The sequence below is a fragment of the Mustela putorius genome, unplaced genomic scaffold (genome assembly GCF_011764305.1).
Source record: "Mustela putorius furo isolate JIRA1106 unplaced genomic scaffold, ASM1176430v1.1 tig00001012_pilon_pilon_pilon, whole genome shotgun sequence".
NCBI lineage: Eukaryota > Metazoa > Chordata > Mammalia > Carnivora > Mustelidae > Mustela > Mustela putorius.
In genome coordinates this window covers 6,162,635-6,183,804 of record NW_025421531.1, presented here as the reverse complement: position 1 = coordinate 6,183,804, position 21,170 = coordinate 6,162,635, and the positions used below count along the sequence as shown (strand labels likewise).

The 21,170-nt window shown below is 38.9% G+C and overlaps 1 protein-coding gene and 1 pseudogene across 6 annotated transcripts in view; both read right to left on the bottom strand.

Annotated features, from left to right (window-relative positions):
- Positions 1 to 17,724, bottom strand: part of LOC101673947 (REST corepressor 3) — a 51,097-nt gene extending 33,373 nt beyond the window's left edge. For 2 of the 6 annotated variants that reach the window (XM_045087066.1, XM_045087069.1), the window contains exons 1-6: positions 17,388 to 17,723; positions 16,918 to 16,974; positions 7,365 to 7,442; positions 4,545 to 4,597; positions 2,323 to 2,484; positions 618 to 742 (exon numbers count right to left, since the gene is read on the bottom strand). In XM_045087066.1, coding sequence (XP_044943001.1) covers positions 618 to 742; positions 2,323 to 2,484; positions 4,545 to 4,597; positions 7,365 to 7,442; positions 16,918 to 16,974; positions 17,388 to 17,550 — 638 coding nt within the window. In that variant the 5' untranslated portion in view covers positions 17,551 to 17,723. Of the gene's footprint in view, positions 1 to 617; positions 743 to 2,322; positions 2,485 to 4,544; positions 4,598 to 6,816; positions 7,168 to 7,364; positions 7,443 to 16,917; positions 16,975 to 17,387 lie in introns of those variants that run through there. The other 4 variants (XM_045087067.1, XM_045087070.1, XM_045087068.1 and 1 more) reach the window with 3 other exon arrangements.
- Positions 17,725 to 19,666: 1,942 nt separating this feature from the next.
- Positions 19,667 to 20,178, bottom strand: LOC123393823 (annotated as a pseudogene).
- Between the last annotated feature and the right edge of the window lie 992 nt (positions 20,179 to 21,170).

The window sequence follows — 21,170 nt, the reverse complement described above, 5'->3', positions numbered from 1 at the left end:
GACTGCTGTAGTGTTTAGAAACATTTATCTTTTGGGGTATATAGAATCATGTTAGCAAACATGTATACCGAAAAAACAGAGACCCATTAGGATAGATATTTAGAAAGAATACCATTTGGGAAAGAGAACACATATATTAATTTGATATAGTACTGATTATTTCATCTCTCCAGTTGGAGGATAAAGATAAACACCAGTAAGCAGAACGGTTTTATACCACCAGAAACATACAGCTACAATAATGCGGACTTCAGTTAGTCAGGTAATGGTGCTCAGGCAATTATGGAAAAAGCATGTTCTAGAGAGTGTGTTTCTTAATGTATTCTAAATATATGTACTGACTATATCGGTACTAAAAGGAAGCACTTGCAAGTAGAGTTAAACACAGCTCATGTACAACACAGTTGTCTGCTGGCTACAATTAACAGTTAAAGAAAAGTCCTTACTATTAAGATTTCTGATCACTCAACTCTTCCTGCCAGAGACAAAACATCTTGAATGGAAGGTTACATTACATTTACATTTACAATGTGTTGCAATAATTTTTCTGCCTTAGGAAGTGTAAACAATTCAGTAAGTGTCCTAACAATGTAACTATATAAAGGCATCCAACCTACCTGTCACCCTGATTATGTCTATTGGCTAGTTTACGAGCCTGGCGATCCATCAAGCTTGTCCTGGATCGAGTTTTTTTCCAGGAATAGTAATATTTTACAAGGCTAGCAATTGTCTTATCTGGAAGCTTGAAAAAAAAAAGTCATGTTAATATCAGCAAATTTAATTTACAAATTCTGATTAACAGAATGAATAATATTTCTGATACTATTCTTTGATACTTAAAGGCATAGATGAAAAATATTTTCATGGGTATATTTATGAATTATAGAACTAAAAAGTACTGTTACAGCCATAGTAACCCACCACACCCATGTCATCGACATTTCTGAACATTCCTATTTGTTCCAAGAAGAAAGGAGAGACAACAGTATCACAAACATGGTAAACAATGCACCCAGATGTTCCCAGCACAACATTAGCTTTCGGTATTTGTTTTTCTTAAAGAGTTACTCTTCTCTTCCCACCTCTGTAAGTTGAAATTTTAAAACTAATACGTAATTAACATGCCTCAAAATTTACCAATTTAAAATGTACAATGCAGTGGTTTCTAGCATATTCACTAAGTTCTGCAAACATCACTACGTAATTCCAGACATTTTCCTAAGTTCAAAAAGAAACACCAGTAGTCATCCTCTGGTCTTCCCTTACCCCAGTCTCTGGCAACAAGTCATCTACTTTCTATTTCTATGGATTTGTCTATTCTGGACATTTCATATAAATGGGCTCATATACTATATGACCTTTTATGCCTGGCTTCTGTCACTTAGCATCACGTTTTCAAGAAAAGCTGTTCAATTTTCAACAATGAATTTTTTAAATTATTGTCTTAACTCTAGGTTTTAAGATGATAAATAATAAAATCAGACTGTAGCTACCAAATAAAGTCTCTGGGTATTAAAATGACTAATCATCATGCACTGATTTGTCATACTGGCAAACAAGGCTCTCTTTAATACTTAGATATATTTGCAAACATTATCTAATTTTCATCCATTCAGGTTAAGAGATTCTAATGCAGCAAATTCTCAGGTTTATATTCTTTTGACACAATACTAAAAATTTAAAAACTAGAAATAAAGAGTTTTTCTCCTTAAAAACAATAGTGCCTGTATAATATTAAAATACAGAATTTTCAAAAATTGATTTTCATATCCAAAAGAATATATTAGAAAACCCTAATGTTAAAAAATGAAAACATTTAAAATAAAAATGAAATTGTGATTTTCTTCCTAGAACCACATTTAATACACATATATTTAAATCATAACAAAAAATTATGATGAAATAGTATATAACTGTCATGCAGTTGAGTGGTTATCAAAAATAGGGTATATACAGGGATGCCTGGGTGGCTCAGTTGGTTAAGCGGCTGCCTTTGGCTCAGGTCATGTTCTCAGGGTTCTGGGATCGAGTCCCACATCGGGCTCCTTGCTCTGTAGGGAGTCTGCTTCTCCCTCTGCCTCTACCTGCCACTCTGCCTGCCTGTACTCTAACTTTCTGACAAATAAATAAATAAAATATTAAAAAAAAATAAGAGTATATACAAATATATAGGTATCTGATATAGGTATCAAATATATAGGTATCAAATACTTTTAAACATTAAAATTAGACTGAAAACTTTTTTGTTTTTAAGAATTGGGAAGTGTTTAATAATAGCAAATCTTTCAGGCACAAATTACAATAAAACTAAAATTACCATACCATTTGCTGAATCCTGTGAAAGCTCTTCCCATGAAAACTAAAGGCTTGTTCAAACAGGACTTTATCTTCCACTGTCCACTCATCCGGAAAGGGAGTGAAATTAGGGAGATCAGCAAGGGACTTCTCAATGTTATGTTTATGCCAGAACAACATGCCAAGAGCCTTTGAAGAGAAATCATTCCCCTTTGGTTTTAATGGACTTATGTTCCATCACACTTAAGAGAGTTAAACACAAATTAGGTTAAAATCTTAAGCCCATGACTTCAACTGAAGATACACTCACAGTTTAGAGCTTTTAATCAGGGATGCCCAGGTAGACCTCATTTATTTATCTCTTTTAAATCAGGGCCTCAGAACAGTGAATGTTCTTACATACCACATTTGCTGCATAATCTAAGAAAAACAGTGAACTGAAGAGAGTGACTATAATTACTAAAGCAGGTTTGTTGACTCGTATTAAGACTGACCCATATTTACTCATTTGTCAATGTGTGGAGAAAACATGCTAAAAGGAAAAATGTCCAGTAAATATTTGAAGAAAACTATCAAAGAAGTGCTCACTTGAAACGTAGTAGAGAAATATTTGTTTTAACCTTTTAGAAGTACCATGGGCGAACAGTTCCAAGGAGTACTTCAATGCAATCTTAATAATATTTACCACATATATTTCTTAAAGTTCTTTATTATCATAATGCATAGAAAGAATCATTATGAGGCATATTGATAACTTCAATGACTTTATCACCAAATCATAGTAAAACCCAAAATGGGGAATTTCTAACCTTCCATAACCTTCCCTTCTATTGTTAAGTTGTAGGTCTTTATCTTTCCTATAAGGTATCAAGTACCAATTTCATTTTTAAGAAGAGATTTAGCAACTTTTCAAATAATGCATTTTAAAATTAATTTCTGTACTTCAGTAACACTCCTTTAAAATGAACATGAAAATAAACATATGTGCAGTCACATTTTAAAGGATTAACATCTCAAACAAATATTAAACAGAAAGCCAAAAATTAAAAACAAAATAATCAAAGGCTTCAAAATTCACAAAAAAATTAACTATGTTTAGATAAACATCTCAATTTCTAGAAATGACTTTGTATTATTTAGCCATGGTAATGACTATAAAATTAGCTCTTAATAGTGCAGATTACAGATAATTCATTTTACTATTACTTATGATAAAGGTTGATCTAATAATTAGTTGAAAACATTTAAGAATCTATATTTCATTTTTCTTTTTTCATGTTCTTCATTCCTTCACTACAAGGGATAATGAACCATATGCCCCAAATAGATCTTCTTTTAAAATTATCTAATTAAAAAAAGCCCCCACAAGTAAATTAAAGAATTAAAAATTAAATTTAAGAAAAGCCCTTCAGGGGCGCCTGGGTGGCTCAGTGGGTTAAGCCACTGCCTTCGGCTCAGGTCATGATCTCAGGGTCCTGAGATCGAGTCCCGCATCGGGCTCTCTGCTCAGCAGGGAGCCTGCTTCCTCCTCTCTCTCTGCCTGCCTCTCTGCCTGCTTGTGATCTCTCTCTGTCAAATAAATAAATAAAATCTTAAAAAAAAAAAAAAGAAAAGCCCTTCATAAGTTATTTCATTCAAAATTGAGAAGTCTTAAATACTAAATAAAAAGTTTAACTTCTAGGTCTTTCAGATTAAAAGATCAGAGAGAACTGGGGTGCCTGGGTGGCTCAGTGGGTTAAGCTTCTGCCTTCGGCTCAGGTCATGGTCTATGGATTCTGGGATGGAGTCCCGCATCGGGTTCTCTGCTCAGCAAGGAGCCTGCTTCCCTCTCTCCCTCTGCCTGCCTCTCTGCCTACTTGTGATCTCTCTCTCTCACTCCCTCTCTCTGTCAAATAAATAAATAAAATTTTAAAAAAAAATCAGAGAGAATTACCTGTACTCAAAAAAAAAAAAAATTCCCTTTTTGGTTAGCATTTGCCAGAATAATCTAAAGGCTTTGAGATACTTTTAAAACGCAAAGCAGAATAAGAAACAGAGGTATTGAGAGAAAAATATTCAAGCCCTTGAGATGAACAATGTTTAAAATAAAAGCAAAATCCCTAAGTTTAAAAGGTCAGACTTTACTAGGCTTCTTATGTTATCTATAAAATTGATGGAACTGCAATTTCTTAGGATAGAACCAACCAGATGTTCTTTGGTTTTGTTAAGTACTGAGGCAAGCTTTAATACTAAAATGTTTCTCTACATACCTGTTCCACATTGTAGCCATGTTTCTCCTTTGCAATTGCAATATATTCATCCACTGCAATGAAACAATGTTATATAACTATATTTACTTCAGGTGCGCAGGGCTTTTTTTTTTTTTTTAAACAAAGCAAAATAAAAATATTATATTCTAGGGCTCTTCCAGGGAAAAGTCATTTTCCATGAAATGTTACAAAAAAAGACTTCTATTTCTATAATCAGAAGCAGAGCCTTCCTTGATTTAAAATCTTACTTAGTATGATTTATCTCTAAGATTATATAGCACATACTTATTAAATTCAATGCCATTTAACTATTTTTGTATACAAAAAAGAATAGTCTGTACATAGTCAATAGAACCTAACTACTGTGTAGAATATTAGATAATTTCTTCATTTTTCTGTTACAGTCTTTATTTGAAGAGATTTAGCTGCTTCAGATCCCATCTCATAGTAAGAGTTGGCCCAAAGCCTTTACCTTCCCACTTCTGACTGCTGTACAAAGGATGGTTTATCTATGGTTCTGTCAGCTATACTTAATAATGACATGTTCAAGTATGCTTCAGTAGCCCTAAATTTTCTTCAGCTCTTCTTGCAAGCTATACATAAGGTATCTGAATATTCCATTTTCGTTCAACATCCATATGTAATCAAGCCAAAAAACTACTTAGATAAGCACAGCTTCAATGATGAGGTACTAGCTATTTTAAGGCCTTATTTCTGAGAAGTCTGCCATTTCAGTCAGCAGGACTGTTTTAAGTGAAATTCATATAGTCATTCCTGTTTGATCCTTTTTAAAAGTTTATATATAAAGTGCATATATATATATATATATATGGAGAAGCAGAGGTTAAGAATTCTGATCCCAGAACAGCTAGTCTATCAGGGCTTGATTCTCAGCCTTGTTGAGAGTTTTTTGACTATAGGCAATTAACTCTTCCTTTCTGTACCTTACTTTTATCACTCTAAAATAGTACCTTCTTCCTAGGATTAAATGAGATATATTATAATCAACTGTTTAGAATAACACATGGTACATTTTAGGTACTTTATATGAGTTTGCTATTACTATTAGTCAATGTTAAGATAATTTAATATATAAAAATGATATTATAACAATAATGCTGTTAGAATAGTAACTATTTTCGATGGATGCTATTATAGTTCCCTAAGACTAAACTTTTGAAGAAAATCCAAATATTGTCTTTTGTTTAGAATTTAAATACATAGTACTTAAACATAAGATAGGCCTAAATATATGCTGTTTTTAACAAAAATGTCCTACAGTCCTATAAGTAGAAGGCTAAACAATACCATTCAATCTATGGTTTCCAACTTTGGATGTGCATTAGAATCAGTGGGGGAGCTTTTAAAAAGGAAGCTCAGGAGCACCCAGCTGTATCGGTCGAAAGAGAATGCAACTCTTGATCTTGGAGTCACGAGTTCAAGCCCCATGTGGGGTACAGAGATTACTAAAAAATAAAGTCTTTAAAGACAAATGAATGAATAAAATAAAAAAATTAAAAGTTAAGTCCAGACTCCAACCCTTAAGATTCTGATTTAATTGGTTTGAGATAGACACTAGACATCAGCACTGTCTTTTAAAAGTTCCTCCACATGATTCTAGTGCACAGCCAGAGCTGAATCCACTGCCCGATATCTTTGGTCTAGAATATTCTACATGGGCACCACACAATCAGGATATGCTAGCTTTCTAAATTTTATTTTCCACCTTCTTAAGAAACGCACCACTGTACAAAACAGTGGTAGGACAGCAGGAGTCAGTGATACCCTGATGCTCAGTTTATGAATGAAAACCTTTGCCATGTAACAAGAACTGAACCAGAGAAACCTGATAATCTCCCTCAGGTTTCTCAGTATACAGTCCCAGGCCAAATGTACAATTTTGTGTTTTCTGTTAAGAATGCCTCAAGGGCATGTAATTCCTAGATTACCAGCTAGACCTTTTGCTGGTATTCCCAAACTGTCAAATAGGAAGAATTATCAGGTATGCAGCATCATACTCAATTTTCAATTTTTAGTTCTCTTATTGCATCAAGAAGTACGCTTAGCTTACTATTCACATGACATACAGAACATCATTAATTTTTATAGGACTAAATAAACCATTATGGGACATCTCTAAGATTTCGTAAATATTTTTATAAGACAAGATTATTTTACAGCTGCAAGAATAGCTGTGCGGTGGTTTTCTGTTTGTCTAATTAACAAATTCAAAAATAACTGAATGGAGGGGTGGGGATCTTAGTTTTGTTACCTGCACGTTTCCTATATCTGATGTGCCGCAAAGGATCAGGTCCGCTACATCACATTGAAGTCTAAAGCCACACCATGATTCAAGAAGTGCATGGTCAATGATCCAGAAGGTCTCCGTCCAGAAATGGAGAGCTCAAAGATGACCTGATTGATGGCTGCTGAAGTCAGTTCTTTCCCCTTTCCTCTTTAAAATGGTAATGATAGTGGGCTCTCTGAAGTTTGAAGGCATTTCTTTACAGCTCCATATACTGAGGAAAAGCCTGTGCAGATGTCTACATAGTAACTCCCTCCCCTGCTTGAGGATTTAAGCAGCAATGCCATCAGATCCTAGGTATTTTCAGTCTTCCTGGGCCTGACACAAATTGGAATGATCAACCCACTATCTTTCAAAAGGAAAAACATTCTAATATAACAACCTCCATCAAAAAACAAAACAAAGACAAACTGTTTTCTTATGAGAATCTCAGCGACCCAAAACAAATATAAGTTGTATTTAGAATTGGTTGATAGAATCCTATTGACATAAACATTCAATTTCAGAAAACTTACATTTAGCATCTGGGATACTGTGATATGGTGACCACACAAGCATTCCTCCATTATCTTTATCTGTGTACTTTGTAGCACCTAGGGAAAAAAATTCATTACTTTAAATATGATGGATTTTATGTATACTTAATTTAAAATTAAGTATAAACAAAGTAAATTTTTTCCTATTTTAGTACAGTACCTGCAAGAGGACAAAGGAACCAAGTACAAGGAAACAGAAGAAAAACAGATTTTACATTAAATATACTAAGTATTTCATTTATAGAATTGAAGAAAATTTCACAAAAACTGAAGTTAACCCCATTTAAATTAAAAAGAAAGACTTTCTTAAATACACTATAGAGCCTTATTTCTTTTTTTTTTTTAAAGATTTTATTTATTTATTTGACAGAAAGCACAAGTAGGCAGAGAGGCAGGCAGAGAGAGAGAGAGGGAAGCAGGCTCTCTGCTGAGCAGAGAGCCCGATGTGGGGCTCGATCCCAGGACCCTGGGATCATGACCCGAGCCAAAGGCAGAGGCTTTAACCCACTGAGCCACCCAGGCGCCCCTATAGCCCTATTTCTTGACAGGTAATACATTTGATTTAACCGTCTAAACATTATTTGTGAGTCATTAAAAATTCTGACTTTTAAAACTAGAGAATACCTCAGGTGGTGAGTTATATCTGTTTGCCCCATAACTAAATGGGTCAAGACTACCATCATTCAAAAATACTTATATCTGCTTTTTATGTTTTTTATTTAATCTTATTCCTTGTGAGTCTACCAACTGTTCCTTTTGAGCATTAATTTCACTTATTACAGTTTATAATTATAAAATTATGTGCTCTGTTTAAGAGGAAAACAAAGTCAAAAAATGTAAAAGTTAATAATGCTGTTTCTCCTTGAAATAATCAAAGTCCACCTCCAAACGTAGAAGCACAACATTACTGTTGCTTATTTCTAACCTGTTATAATCTAAAAAGTCAGAAAAATCAAGCTCTATTAATACTACATCAAGGATAGAGACTGAATGAAAGCCCAACGCAGCTGTCCCAGTGCCAAATGCATGCCTGTGGGTTCTGTCTTTTAATTACTCGGTGGTCTTTTTCTGGATTCTTTCTAATTCCTAGGTGCATTCAAGTTAATTAAAACTATCAAGAAATGAAGCATTGTTGCTACCTACTTAAACACTTGTCTATGAATGTATCATAATTGACTTTTGTGAGGTATTGATAGCTACCACCAACAAATGGCAAAAATTCCAAAATTACTCATTATTCATAAAACATTAACAGAATTTTGAGGTTAAACTATAATCATTCATAAAGTTATAAGATATTTGGAATAAAGAACACTCACCTCCAGGGGTAAAGGAACTAAGGGTATAACATCAATCTAGAGAAGTTATCTATCCAAGAATAATCTAATATAGTTTAGTAGTTTTTAACTTTTGGAGAATCACTACACATCACTATTGCATATTCAATCAACACACTACAGAAAATTATAATTATATACTGTTAGTGAAAATATGAAGCTAAGATTGTTTAAAAATTGTATGTGTTTTACTCTAGGGAAAAATTTAGGATGGAAAAAAGAGAAATGAGAGAATAGTACCAAAGAATTAGAAAAATCATATTTATAAATGAATCTAAAAGCAAAACCTACTGCATTTTGCCATATCTTTAATAAAGAGGACAAAAATCTAAGACTTTAAAAAAATGCAAAGTAGAAGTACATTATCTAAAATTATATTCAATGAAACAAATTTCAAGTTTTTTAAAAACTTCAAAAATAAGATCTATATTAAATTTCTAACCACATAAAATATAAACACAAAAGCAAAACTGGCAGTCACTCAGTGGAAATAAAACAGACATATCCAAGATGGTCAGAAGTCTTTATCTACTACTATTTCTAGTGAGTATTCTAAACTTCTTCAGCATGGGCTTTTTCTTTTTCACAATGAATTATAACAATAAGATAATTTAAATCCTACTTAATAAGGAGTGCAACAAAGAAAGGTTTCCATTAAGTCTCAAGTCTTAAGAGTGTTATCATGCTTAATATTTAAACATATTTTTTGCATCTGATTCTTGCATTACAGAAAATCTTAATTAAAATACCTTCATGAAATATCTCTTCTCACACAGATATAAACTATTTTTTGTATTTTTTCCCCAGAAGATAAACAGTTAGGTTTCCCACAAAATTCTTAGGACTACAATTAAGGGCCTGGTCTGACAAAAACTGGCATCCAAGCTGTGGGGACTAACAGCTCTTCTAACATGGGAGTAGGGGATGCTAATAGGGAGAGTAATAATTGTGTCTCGTAGCAGGAAATGACTAACTAGGCTTTTCACAGTGTTCCTTTTTTTTTTTTCCTCAAAGATTTTATTTATTTGAGAGAGAAAGAGCACATGAGTGGGAAATGGGGAGAGGGATAAGTAGACTCTCCACTAAGCAGGGATCCCCAAGCAGGGCTCAATCCCAGCACCCTGGGATCATGACCTGAACTGAAGGCAGAGGCTTTAACCCACTGAGCCACCCAGGCATCCCCACATTGTTCTTTTCCTAACCTTGAACTAAACTCCACCATTTTCAATCATGTATGTGTCAGCTAGGCCCATGGGATGACTGATATTCACAAGAAATGAGGTATTTTAATATAATGGTTAAGAGTGTAACCATTACAGAGCCAGACTCTAATTCGAATCCAAGCTCTGCCATTTCCAAGCTTTGTCATCTTAGGGAAATTTAGCCATGTTGTCCGTGCCTTAGTGTAATTCTTTAAAAACACTGATGAGGGATGCCAGGATAGCTCAGTCTAACAGTTAAGCACCTGACTATGGAATTCAGCTCAGGTCAGGATCTCAGAGTCCTGGGATCCAGACCCCACAATGAGTCCCCATGCCAGGCTTCCTACTCAGTGGGGGGTCTGCTTGAGGATTTGTCTCTTCCTCTCTTCCTGGCTCCTCCCAGCCCCACCCCCACTTGCTCGCCAGCTCTCTCCCTAAAACAAATCAATCTCAAAAAAAAAAAAAAAATAGGGAAGATGAGAACCTACTTCACAGAATTATTAAAAAATTAAATAAATGTATGCAAAGTACCTGGCATACAGTAAGCATTACCTAAACATTATTATTACTAGTATATGCTCACTGTAAGTCCTTTCTTGTTCCATTCAATCTCTACTCTGAAAAGACTTCTTGTCACCTTATCAAATAACACAAATGAATAAAACCTTATGGGGCTCTAACATAAACAGCTAATGCCTTCTCTCACCAATCCCTTGAAAATGAGACTGGATAGCTGAAATGACTTTTTTTTTTTTTCCTAAAAACTCAGACCTGACTTCTCTCCTATAAAAGGAGAAAGTAACTTGTATTATTTTATTATTAACATATAATGTATTATTTGTTTCAGGGGTATAAGTCTGTAACTCATCAGTCTTACCCAATACACAGGACTCAGCACAACACATACACTGTACCCCTCAGGATGATTTGCATACAATAATTTTATCCTTTCCATTGTAAAAGTTGAAGACAAATTGTATCTCAAGGACTTAAAGTCAATATTTATTTTGCTTTTATGTGTAACTATTTACTTATTTATTTTTAAAAAGATTTTATTTATTTGACAGACAGAGATCACAGGTAGGCAGAGAGGCAGGCAGAAAGAGAGAGAGGAGAAAGCAGGCTCCCTGCTGAGCACAGAGCCTGATGTGGGGCTCGATCCCAGAACCCTGGGATCATGACCTGAGCCGAAGGCAGAGGCTTTAACCCAGTGAGCCACCCAGGCACCCCTGTGTGTAACAATATTTAATATTATATCTCAAACCTGTCTGATAACTCAGAAATAATACTGAGGGGATGCTTGGGTGGCTCAGTCAGTTAAGCATCTGTGTTCTGCTCAGGTCATAATTGAGTCCTGGGATCGAGTCCCACATCAGGCTCTTTACTCAGCAGAGAGCCTACTTCTTCCGCTGCCTGCCACTCTTCCTGCTTGTGTGAGTGTGTTCTCTCTCTGACAAATAAATAAATCTTAAAAAAAAAAATACTGAAAATCAAGCTTGCCTCACCAACGAAATAATCCAACCTTAGAAGTATCTTATCTTCCAAACAGATGAAAAAAAAAAAAAAACCCAAAACCTAGATAGCAAGCTACCATCATTTTTAAAGACTATGTATTAGCATGACAGTTCTGAAAACAAAATTATTAAACAATTTTTAAAAGTATGAAATGAAACACTTAAAAGTTTAATCATTTTGAAATCTTTTAAATACCTTAACTGCAGTTGGTAAGTACATTTATGAGATCAACTGGGAAAAACCAACAACTAAAAAACAAAAATATAATTTTGAGGGGCACCTGGGTTCTGGGATCAAGTTCCACATTGGAATCCCTGCTCTGCAGGGGAGCCTGCTTCTCCCCCTGTGCCTCCTCCCCCTTGTTCTCTCACTCTCTCTCTCAAATAAATAAAATCTTTTATAAAAAATAAAAAATAAATAAATCTACTTCTTAGATTTAGGACATTTAGAATAAGGAGTTCTACAGAAATCATGGGACAAATATCCTATAGGAAAGAACTTAAGGGGTGCCTGGATGGCTCAGTTGGTTTAGCAGTTGCCTTCGGCTCAGGTCCTGATCCTGAGTCCCAGGATGGAGTTCCACATCAGGCTCCCTGCTCAGCGGGGGAGTCTGCTTCTCCCTCTGATGTCTCCCCTCTCATGCTCTCTCTCTCTTTCATTCTCTCTCTCTCTCTCTCCAATCAATAAATAACCTTAAAAAAAAAAAAAGACCTTAAGTACTGAGAATATTAAGAAACACCAAATATTTGTTAAAGTTCTCCCAATTTATGAAGTAGGCTCTCACATATTTAATTCACTACCTTCATATTGGGATAAATAATGACTTTCCAAGGGTTATATAAACATAAGTAAGTTTTATGGGAATTAATTTTCAGAACTTCAGCTTCCATTTGTGCTCTTCCCCAAGACAATCTGCCTGAGAACCCACCTGCAGTCAGAGCTAGCTGTTCATTCTACTTATATATGACCTCTTTCACAGATGCCCTTCCCTCACTTACCAAAAAAAAAAGGGGGGGGGGGCAGCTCTTTTACCCCATCCCACGTCTAAGAAGAGTATATCACCTAACATTTTAAGACTTCTACAGTGCCAAACGAAGGGTGTCAAGCAAGACTCTCCTTTACTTAAGGCATCATAGCTATTACAATTTCAATCAATTATACATCAATTGTAATAACTCAAACCAAAAGAGACTTAACACTTAGAACCTTATGTTCACAAGAATATATATTACAATGGTAGAGAAATTAGTTGATCAGTAAAGCACTTTCAAGCACAAAAATATAAAATTCCATGGGTAAAATCCATGGCAATAAATTTGAAGATAAAAAGGAAAAATGTAAACTTTCATGCTATTCACCTCTCCATACTTCTTATAGATACTATCATATTACTGTACTATTTATATTTAACTGGATGCATTTAAAACAAGGATATAATGGCTTTATTTCAAAGTCCTAGTATTTTCAATACACTGGAGATTATGTTTTTCAACTATTTTAACATAGCAACAAGTGATGTCAAAAATACACGAGAAAATTTTTTTGAAAATTCTTTTATGGGGGTGCCTGGGTGGCTCAGTCGTTAAGTGGCTGCCTTCGGCTCAGGTCATGATCCCATGGTCCTGGGATCGAGCCCCACATCAGACTCCCTGCTCCGTGGAGAGCCTGCTTCTCCCTCTCCCACTCCCCCTGCTTGTGTTCCCTCTCTTGCAGTGTCGCTGTCAAATAAATAAATAAAATCTTTAAAAAAAAAAAAAAGAAAGAAAGAAAGAAAGAAAATTCTATTATGAATATACAAGCAAAACATTTTGAAAACCACTGCTTTATAGACATTAATTTTCACCTAATCTAATATGGTTAACATTATCTCCTTGCACAAATCACAAAATAAAGGCATGGATACTTCAGGCAGTTTGTCAAGGACACTATACCATATTAGCTAAAAGGCATATGAAAAGAGGGAAGATTTAATCGCCACACAAAACTGCTCTTCCTTGATACACAAATAGGCAGGAGGCACTAAATAAAAGTTGGGAAGTGAAAAATCTGAAGGAAAAAAAAAAAGCACCTAAGAAAATAAATCCCGGGATGCCTGGGTGGATTAAGCATCTGCCTTTCTCAGGTCAAAATACTAGGACTCTGGGATCAAGTCCCACACTGGGCTCCTTACTCAGAAAGAAGTCTGCTTCTCCCTCTGCCTGCCACTCCCCCTGCTTACACTCTATATCTCTCTTTCTGACAAATAAATAAAATCTTTTTAAAAAAAGAAAAAGAAAGAAAATAATCAAATCCAATCAGTAAATTTCTATAAAGGCATTCTTAGCAATGGTGTTAATTAACATAAACTGTTCCTAAAATTATACTCAGTAATTCCAATTTAAATCACAATTCTCATATTTTCTAAAATACTCATTTTAGTAATTCATTGTTTGATTTCTATCACTATTAATTTCTTCAATAAAAATATCCTAAACACACATACACACATAAATCCCCTTTAATTTTCCTATATTCTGATCATAATAATCTTGGTACCTTGGGAATTTTTCTTCCAAATAAGTTGGTTATGGCTGAATAATCTCCATGAAGGTAGACTGAATGGTTTATGAGACTAAAGATGAAGGTATAGGAAAAGAGAAAAGCAGAGAGAGATACTGACCATTCCTCAATTTCTATCATTAATAAATACCTCTTTTATTAAATATTTCATTTATCAAATATTTTATTATATATTTATTAAATATTTATTAAATATTTTATTAAATATCTTTAATTTCTCACCAAAGTATACTGAATTGATGAAACTTCACCCAATAGCACAACACTTAGAATAAAATAGACCAATGGCACTGTATTGAAAGGCATAGAGGTTCAATATTTACTTTTAAAAAAAAGTGTCTAACAACTGATAATCTACATTTGCTTGACAAGATTTGCTTATAATGGTTATAGGAAAGCCTATCCAGGTTTAAGTGATAACTGGTTTTAGTTGTGTCCCTAGGTTCAGTATTCTTCTGCAGATTAAGGAGAAAATTTACACATGAATTTTTAAAATGTGACATATATTCTTTTTTTTTTAAAAAGATTTTATTTATTTATTTGACAGACAGAGATCACAAGTAGGCAGATAGAGAGAGGAGGAAGCAGGCTCCCGCCGAGCAGAGAACCAGATGCGGGTCTCGATTCCAGGACCCTGAGATCATGACCTGAGCGGAAGGCAGAGGCTTTAACCCACTGAGCCACCCAGGTGCCCCAATGACATATATTCTTACCCTAATAGAAAGTGTCAATTATAATCTGTGTAAATAACTTGAAATGACTTTTAAAAATGTAATAATGCAGTGATTTTTTTTTCCACAAATATTCTGCTTAGGCTTAAAGTAATAAAAAAAAAAAAATGATGATCAAGCAAACTGGATAATTCAAATAGTGGCCATGTGAAACTACCTGAAGTGTTCTGCACTTTTAATGAATTATTTTTCAAATTTTGAACTTTATTCTCTATCGTGAAATGAAAACAAAACAAAACAAAAAACCTTTACAGTGATCTAGACCAAGGCATATATAAATTTGTTCCAGCAAAAAGTCTGGTTTTTAAACGTAAGACCTCCCAATCAACTGTGTACAGCTGTCTATGAAATATAAATCTATCTAATGGAGCAAAAATATAGATATGTTTTTTAACTTACGAAACAGTTCTGGTTGTTGAATTCTAATTTTTAAGTCAGTTTATTATTTCCCAAAAAAGCAAAATACCAATAAATGCCCCAAGTCATAAAGATATAAATGTATGCAGAATCGTTCGTAATTATCAAATTTGATTTTTACTGAATAACCGCCATATGCCAATCAGGTATTTCTGATAAGAATTCCATGAAGCATTTTTTTATGTCCATTTTACAGCTAGGGAAACTATGGATCAGGGAAGGTCACTAACTTGCTCAGAGCACAAAAATAAAATACCTGGGAACTGAATTCAGTCTATTTTAAGCCAAAGCATGCTTTTTCCAAGTAACAAGTTAATACCTTGTAATGCGAAAGTGTTATTCACCTACTAGCTACATCAATAAACAAAATTAGTTTCACAAACCATTTAAAATTATTTGAAGACCACTAGTACACACACTTGATAGCTTTTGAATAAAATATACTAACAGCTATGTCGTTTGGAAGGCAGCCCATACCCAGTGAGCACTCGAATCACTGGTTTTACCTACTGAAAAACAGACTGCACTAACAATCCTTTTAACACTCATGATTTTACCCTACCCCTCAGGACAGGAGGATATGTTACCTAAAACGCTTCTGCATTGTGGTAATGGGCAGGGGATGAACAATAGCCACCCATACCCTATAACGAAGTAAAGACGCTATCCCTCCCCTCTCCCACCAAAAACCACAATTAAGCCCTATTAATATCTAATACAGAATTCAAAAGCCCGACACAATGTTATTATAAGGGGACAGGGGGCAAGAAACTGACCAACTGTAAGGGAGAAAGGGGTTTAAAAAAAAAAAAAAAAAAGAGCTCCTTCAAAGTCTATCCAAAGCCTGAACTGAAGAGGGTCTGGGGTGGGGAGAAGGAACACGCTCCACTCCGGGAGGCTCCAGCAAGGGCGCCTCCATATGCGGAACTCTCGCCCAATCCCCGTCCAGGCTGAAATCCCGTGACCGCCAGAGAGCCTGTTTGGAGAAAAGTAGACAGGGAGCCCGCAAGCTGGGTTAGCAGAGGACGCTGGAACCTGGCTGCTCGGGGAGAAAATGTCTCCTTGGCAGCTGCTGCCACTGTCCTGTGGTCTGACTTCCTAGGGCTGCCTGGAGGGCGAGGTGTGCCTCTGGCTTCTCCCCACCCCCCTTCCCCATCCCTTTCTCTCCGCGGCTCCTACACTCGCAGAGCCGTCGCGACCAAAGCTACACCACCTCGCTAAAAAGAAAGAAAAAAGAAAATCCCGTGTTCGAGCGGGTCGGCCAAGGTTCGCCCTCAGCCTCGGCCGATGACAGCAGCCCCTGCATCCGCCGCCCTTACTGAGCGCGGCCCTCCGCTCTCCGGGGGCCGGCGGTGTGGCAACTGGCATTTGCACGGTTCTTCCCCAAGCAGCCTGCACACCCTCTCCTCCAGCCTCGGCCCAACAGCCGCTCCTTCCCCAGCCTCAGACCCTCGAATCCGCCAAGGGCCGCCTCCCTCTGCTCTCCCAACCTCGCCCCAGGCTCATGGGGACAGAAAGGCGATGCCACCAGCGGGCCAGTGGCCTCTGAAGGAACCATGTTAACCTTGCAATGCACACATCTGCCCACACACCCTGTGTCACAGCCCTGCCAAGCCTGACAGCCTCCCCACCAGATGCCTGCCCATCCCAACCCCGCATCCCCGCCCAACCGCACACCGTGACCCCTACCTCGGCAGCCCCTCTACCCCTTCCACCCTAAACCATTCCCAGAAAAGGGGAGACAGGGTTTTGCTTAAGCAAATATATCTACCTGGATCAAATTCAGGGATCCGAGCTTGGTATTCAGCTCCGACTCTCATCCCAACATCTGCAAAGCAATGCCAAAAAGAAAAAGGAGAGAGAGAGAGAGAGGAAAGAGGGGGGAGGGGAGAAGAAGAAGAAAAGAAGAAAAAAAGAAAAAGGAAAAGACACTTAATAAAATATAAAATCTGCTGGAGGGAGGAAAGAAGCGGCGTGTGGATGGGAAGATATGAACTCGGGCACTCCGGGAGATGGCAGCGGATGGGGGCGGGGAGCGGGGGGGGGCAGGGCGGAGGATTGGTCGAGGGGCGGGGGGACGGGGGTCGCGGGGGGTGCTGCTGCACTGCACCGGGAGTTCGAGGCTACCGCAGCGCCCGGGCTCCGAGGGGAGGGAGGGCGGGAGCGCGGCGAGGGGAGGGGGCTGGGGGAGGGGAGGAGGGAGGGGGGCAGGCGGGCTGGCGGGGAGGAGTTCGAGGCTACCACCGTGCTCGTCGTCGCTACTGCAGCCGCTCTCGGGCTCGGAGTAGTGCAGCCCGCCGTTGGTGGACGAGGCGCCGCCGCCGCCCGCCGGGCTCTTGGCGCTGCCGTTGGCCGATCGATTCTTCCCCAGTAACTCGGGCCCTTTCTCCATCATGCCGGGCATGGTAGAAGAGGGGAGGGGGAAAGGTGAGGGGAAGCGGTAGGCGTCAGGGTGAAGGCGGAGATGGCTTACGAGTGCGGGCGGGAGGGAGAGGAGGAGGAGGAGGAGACGGCGGCAGCGGAGGAGGAGGAGGGTGTTAATATGGAGCCGCCATAACCGCCCCGGTCCGGCAGTAGCGCAGTCGCCTCACAACAACCCGCCCCGGCCCCGCCTCTCTCCCCTCCTCCCTCCGCTAGCCCCGCGCAGTCCCGGGCGCCCCTGTCGGCCGCGCCGCGCTCTACGCCGCCGCCGGTATCACTCCGCTCCGCAGGGAGGTTCCGGCCGCCGGGCGGGGAGGGGCAAGGAGGGGGAGGCAGAGGGGGAGGGGCGGGGAAGCCCCGCTCGCCGGCAGCCCCGGCAACCCCAACCGAGCTAATAAAATCGCCGCAGAGAAGCCGCCGCCTCTCCGGCTTCCTTCCTAGGGGGCGCTCTAGCGCGCGGGCGGAGGCGGACTAGAGGGCGTGGGACTCTTTGCCCTCTGGGCGGAAGGAACGCGCCCAGCCTGAGAAAGGGCCGGCGCGAGCCGAGGCGCCGGAGTCGGGAGAACAGCCTCTCTCTCGCTTTCTCTCTCCCCGGTGGTTGCGGGTCGGGACGGGCCGGGAGGGTCTCGGCGGGAGCACGGCGGTTTGCTGCTTGTTTTTGCGGCTCCTCCAGCCGCGACGAGCTGCTGTTGCGCCCGTTCCCGCCCGGGAGCTGGACTGGGTGGCGGGCCACCCTTAGAGCTCCAAGCCCAGAGTAGCAGACGCGGTCTTGTTTATCTGGACGCTGCAGTTCTGGTGTCTGAATCCCAGATCTGGGGCCTGACTCCCGAGAGAGACTGAGGGTGCCGAGATGAGTTTCCAGTGCTAGCATTGCAGCTGTATTTTGCTAAAAGGTGTCTTGTTAAAAACCTTTCTTCAGTTTTCTCTTCTCACCTTTGCTTTATTTTTATCCATTTTTCGCCTCTACTGTTTTATTAGTTAGAAAGTGGGTGTTGTCACTGGTGAAATAAAATTACGACCGGGGCCTTGTGGACTGGTGCTTGCTCAGTCCTCGCTGACTTGTGGTCAGGGCTTGGAGCAGAGCTGGAGGGAGGGCGGAGTCGCCTGGTGGAGGTGAGGCAAGAGCTGCATTCTGGCAGTTTCCAGCCTGGCAGGCTCCGTGCTCTGTAATGCTTTTCTGAATTGCGTTAGGCAGAAGGAATAGGGAACTGCATATGTCCTTCACCCGATTTGAGGATATCTGCTCTGTTCTGGCACTGGGAGCTATTTATGATTTTCTGTTTCTTTCTTCGTTCATTCACTCATTCTTGATTTATTTATTGTTTTTGCTCAGCAGTAAAAATTGAGGACTTCCCGTGAACATCTAGTATGCAAATGAATGGAGAGCAGTATTTGTGGTCCAGAGGTAAGGTATTCTCCAAACACTTAAAGGCTGTCCTGAGTAACTCTGTTACAGGTCAGTGCGGAGTGGATCAAAGCAGAAATAAGCATCTCTGGCCAGAGCAAGACTTCACCTAAAGCAGGAATGTCTCAATCAGGAATTGATCCGGGGGGGGGAAAAGCCTGGGAAGTAACTATTTGGCAGGCTCCCTGTCTAAAGGGGAAAGTTTCCTGAGCAGGTTCAAAACACCTATCTTGTTCTGATAGTGGAAATAGATCATACAACTTACAACTTAGATCATACAACTAAACCTTTTATTCTTCTCTTTCTCTCAACAAATACAGTTCTGGATATTATTTTAATTCTTGTATAGTTTTTCTACACAGAGAATATCCTGGGCAAATGAAATTAGTAGCCATTTCATTTTCATTGTAATTGAATACACTGGTGTATTTATTATTATTTTTTTAAATTTTAAATTTTTTTTTTTTTGGTCTTTTAAACTGCTTTATTAACTTCACAATATATACTGAACATCTTGCCATGCAATAGGGGAAAACTCCCTTGCTGACAGAATCTTACATTTTGGGTCAAAATACAACATTGTTAGAAGTTGGTCATAGGAGACCCACAAGAAACATGTGACACCAAAAGGTTGACAATAAAGGTACACTGAGAACATTAACTTTAGGAAGGTGTGTCTTCCTATTAACTTAAGGAAAAACATCAGGATTCAAGGCATAAAGCAAAACTCATCATGATGGTCATGGTGAGGAAGGAGGTCGGTGCTAACTGCCCGCAGTCTATGACTGAACAACTGCTTTTCCCTCAGCTTTTCCGTCAGCTGTCTCATCTCCTCCCCAATCCTTTCCATATTCTCCTCTCTCGTTCTCCCCTGTGGTTCTCCAAGCCTCTGAATCATGTCCCATCTATACTGCTGGATGGGCTGCCTAACACGGAACCGCCTACGATTTACTCTAGGCATACAATATTCACCAGCTTCCAAAGGGAGGGCCAAAGGCTCTCCTTTATTAGCAGCTTGCTCCTTTTCATACTTTTTTTTCATTTTCCTGTTTGGCATTCTCCACGTTGAGATTTTTTACTGCTTGTTCCTCTTTGGACGCCATTGCCCCTGGGCCTGTCCTTGCAGTCTCCTCCTCCTCCCGATTCTCGCGGAGAGTGCGCCACCGCGACACTTAGACCTGCACACCTGCTTCCTCTCCGCGTCTGACTCTTCGGGACCGCTTCTGGCCCGCACGGCCGCCGGGTGTAGACACCGAGAAGTGAGCGAGCGAAGGTCGGCTCTGACGCTACAGCCTGGTGTTTTTATTTTTATACGCAAACTTCCAAAGAACATGGTTCAGCATCTCTGGCCCTGTAATGCAAAGGCTCGACCATGAACTAAGTGAATTCATGAAAAGTAAATGTCGCTCTGATTCCCTTTGGCCAGCATGCTTTCTAACTCACCTTTGCAACACTTTCAGCCTCTTTTCTATTGAAAGGAATTTCTGCTTATAGATCAAGGATTAAAACGTTTTAATTTGGGGACTTTTGTACTTATTTCTAATGATTAGTAAAACCCTTAAAGAAGATTCCACATTTCTCTCGAGTACAACAAAGGGGACAGAACGCATTCCACTCGTGGGAGAAGAACCTCAGGGATGGGGGCTTTTCTTTCTGTTTTGCCCCAAAGAAAAGGAGAACACCTGAAGTTGACCTGCTTCTGAAAAAGAATAAGACCTTAAAATGATTTCCGAACAGTTAATAAGAACAGTATGAAATTAGGAAAAGTCTAAGAAGAAAATTCTGCGGATGTCAATAAGGGGTTAGAGGAAATGAATCTGGTCAAGGAAGAAGAAAGCTTTAAGAAAGAATTAATAATGTCCAATGATGAATCATGAGAAGGGTTTAAGAAAAGGTCTCTGGATTTGTTAACAAACAATATTTTGTTTGTTTGACTGCTTTTTTACTGTATTAAAAAAAATTCTTACTGTTTTCATTGCAGTTTAAATTTGGAATAGATATATCTCATAGTTCTAATATCAAAAGATATCAGAGGAAAAGCTTCACTATTGTACTGGATATCCCAGCAAAAAAAAAAAAAAAAAAAGGCAAGGAAGAAAATTTACAAGGATTGTTTTGTTTTGATTTGTTTTGTTTTTAATTTATTTGAGAGAGCCAGAGAAAGAGCATGAGTTTGGGGGAGGGGCAGAGGGAGAGAG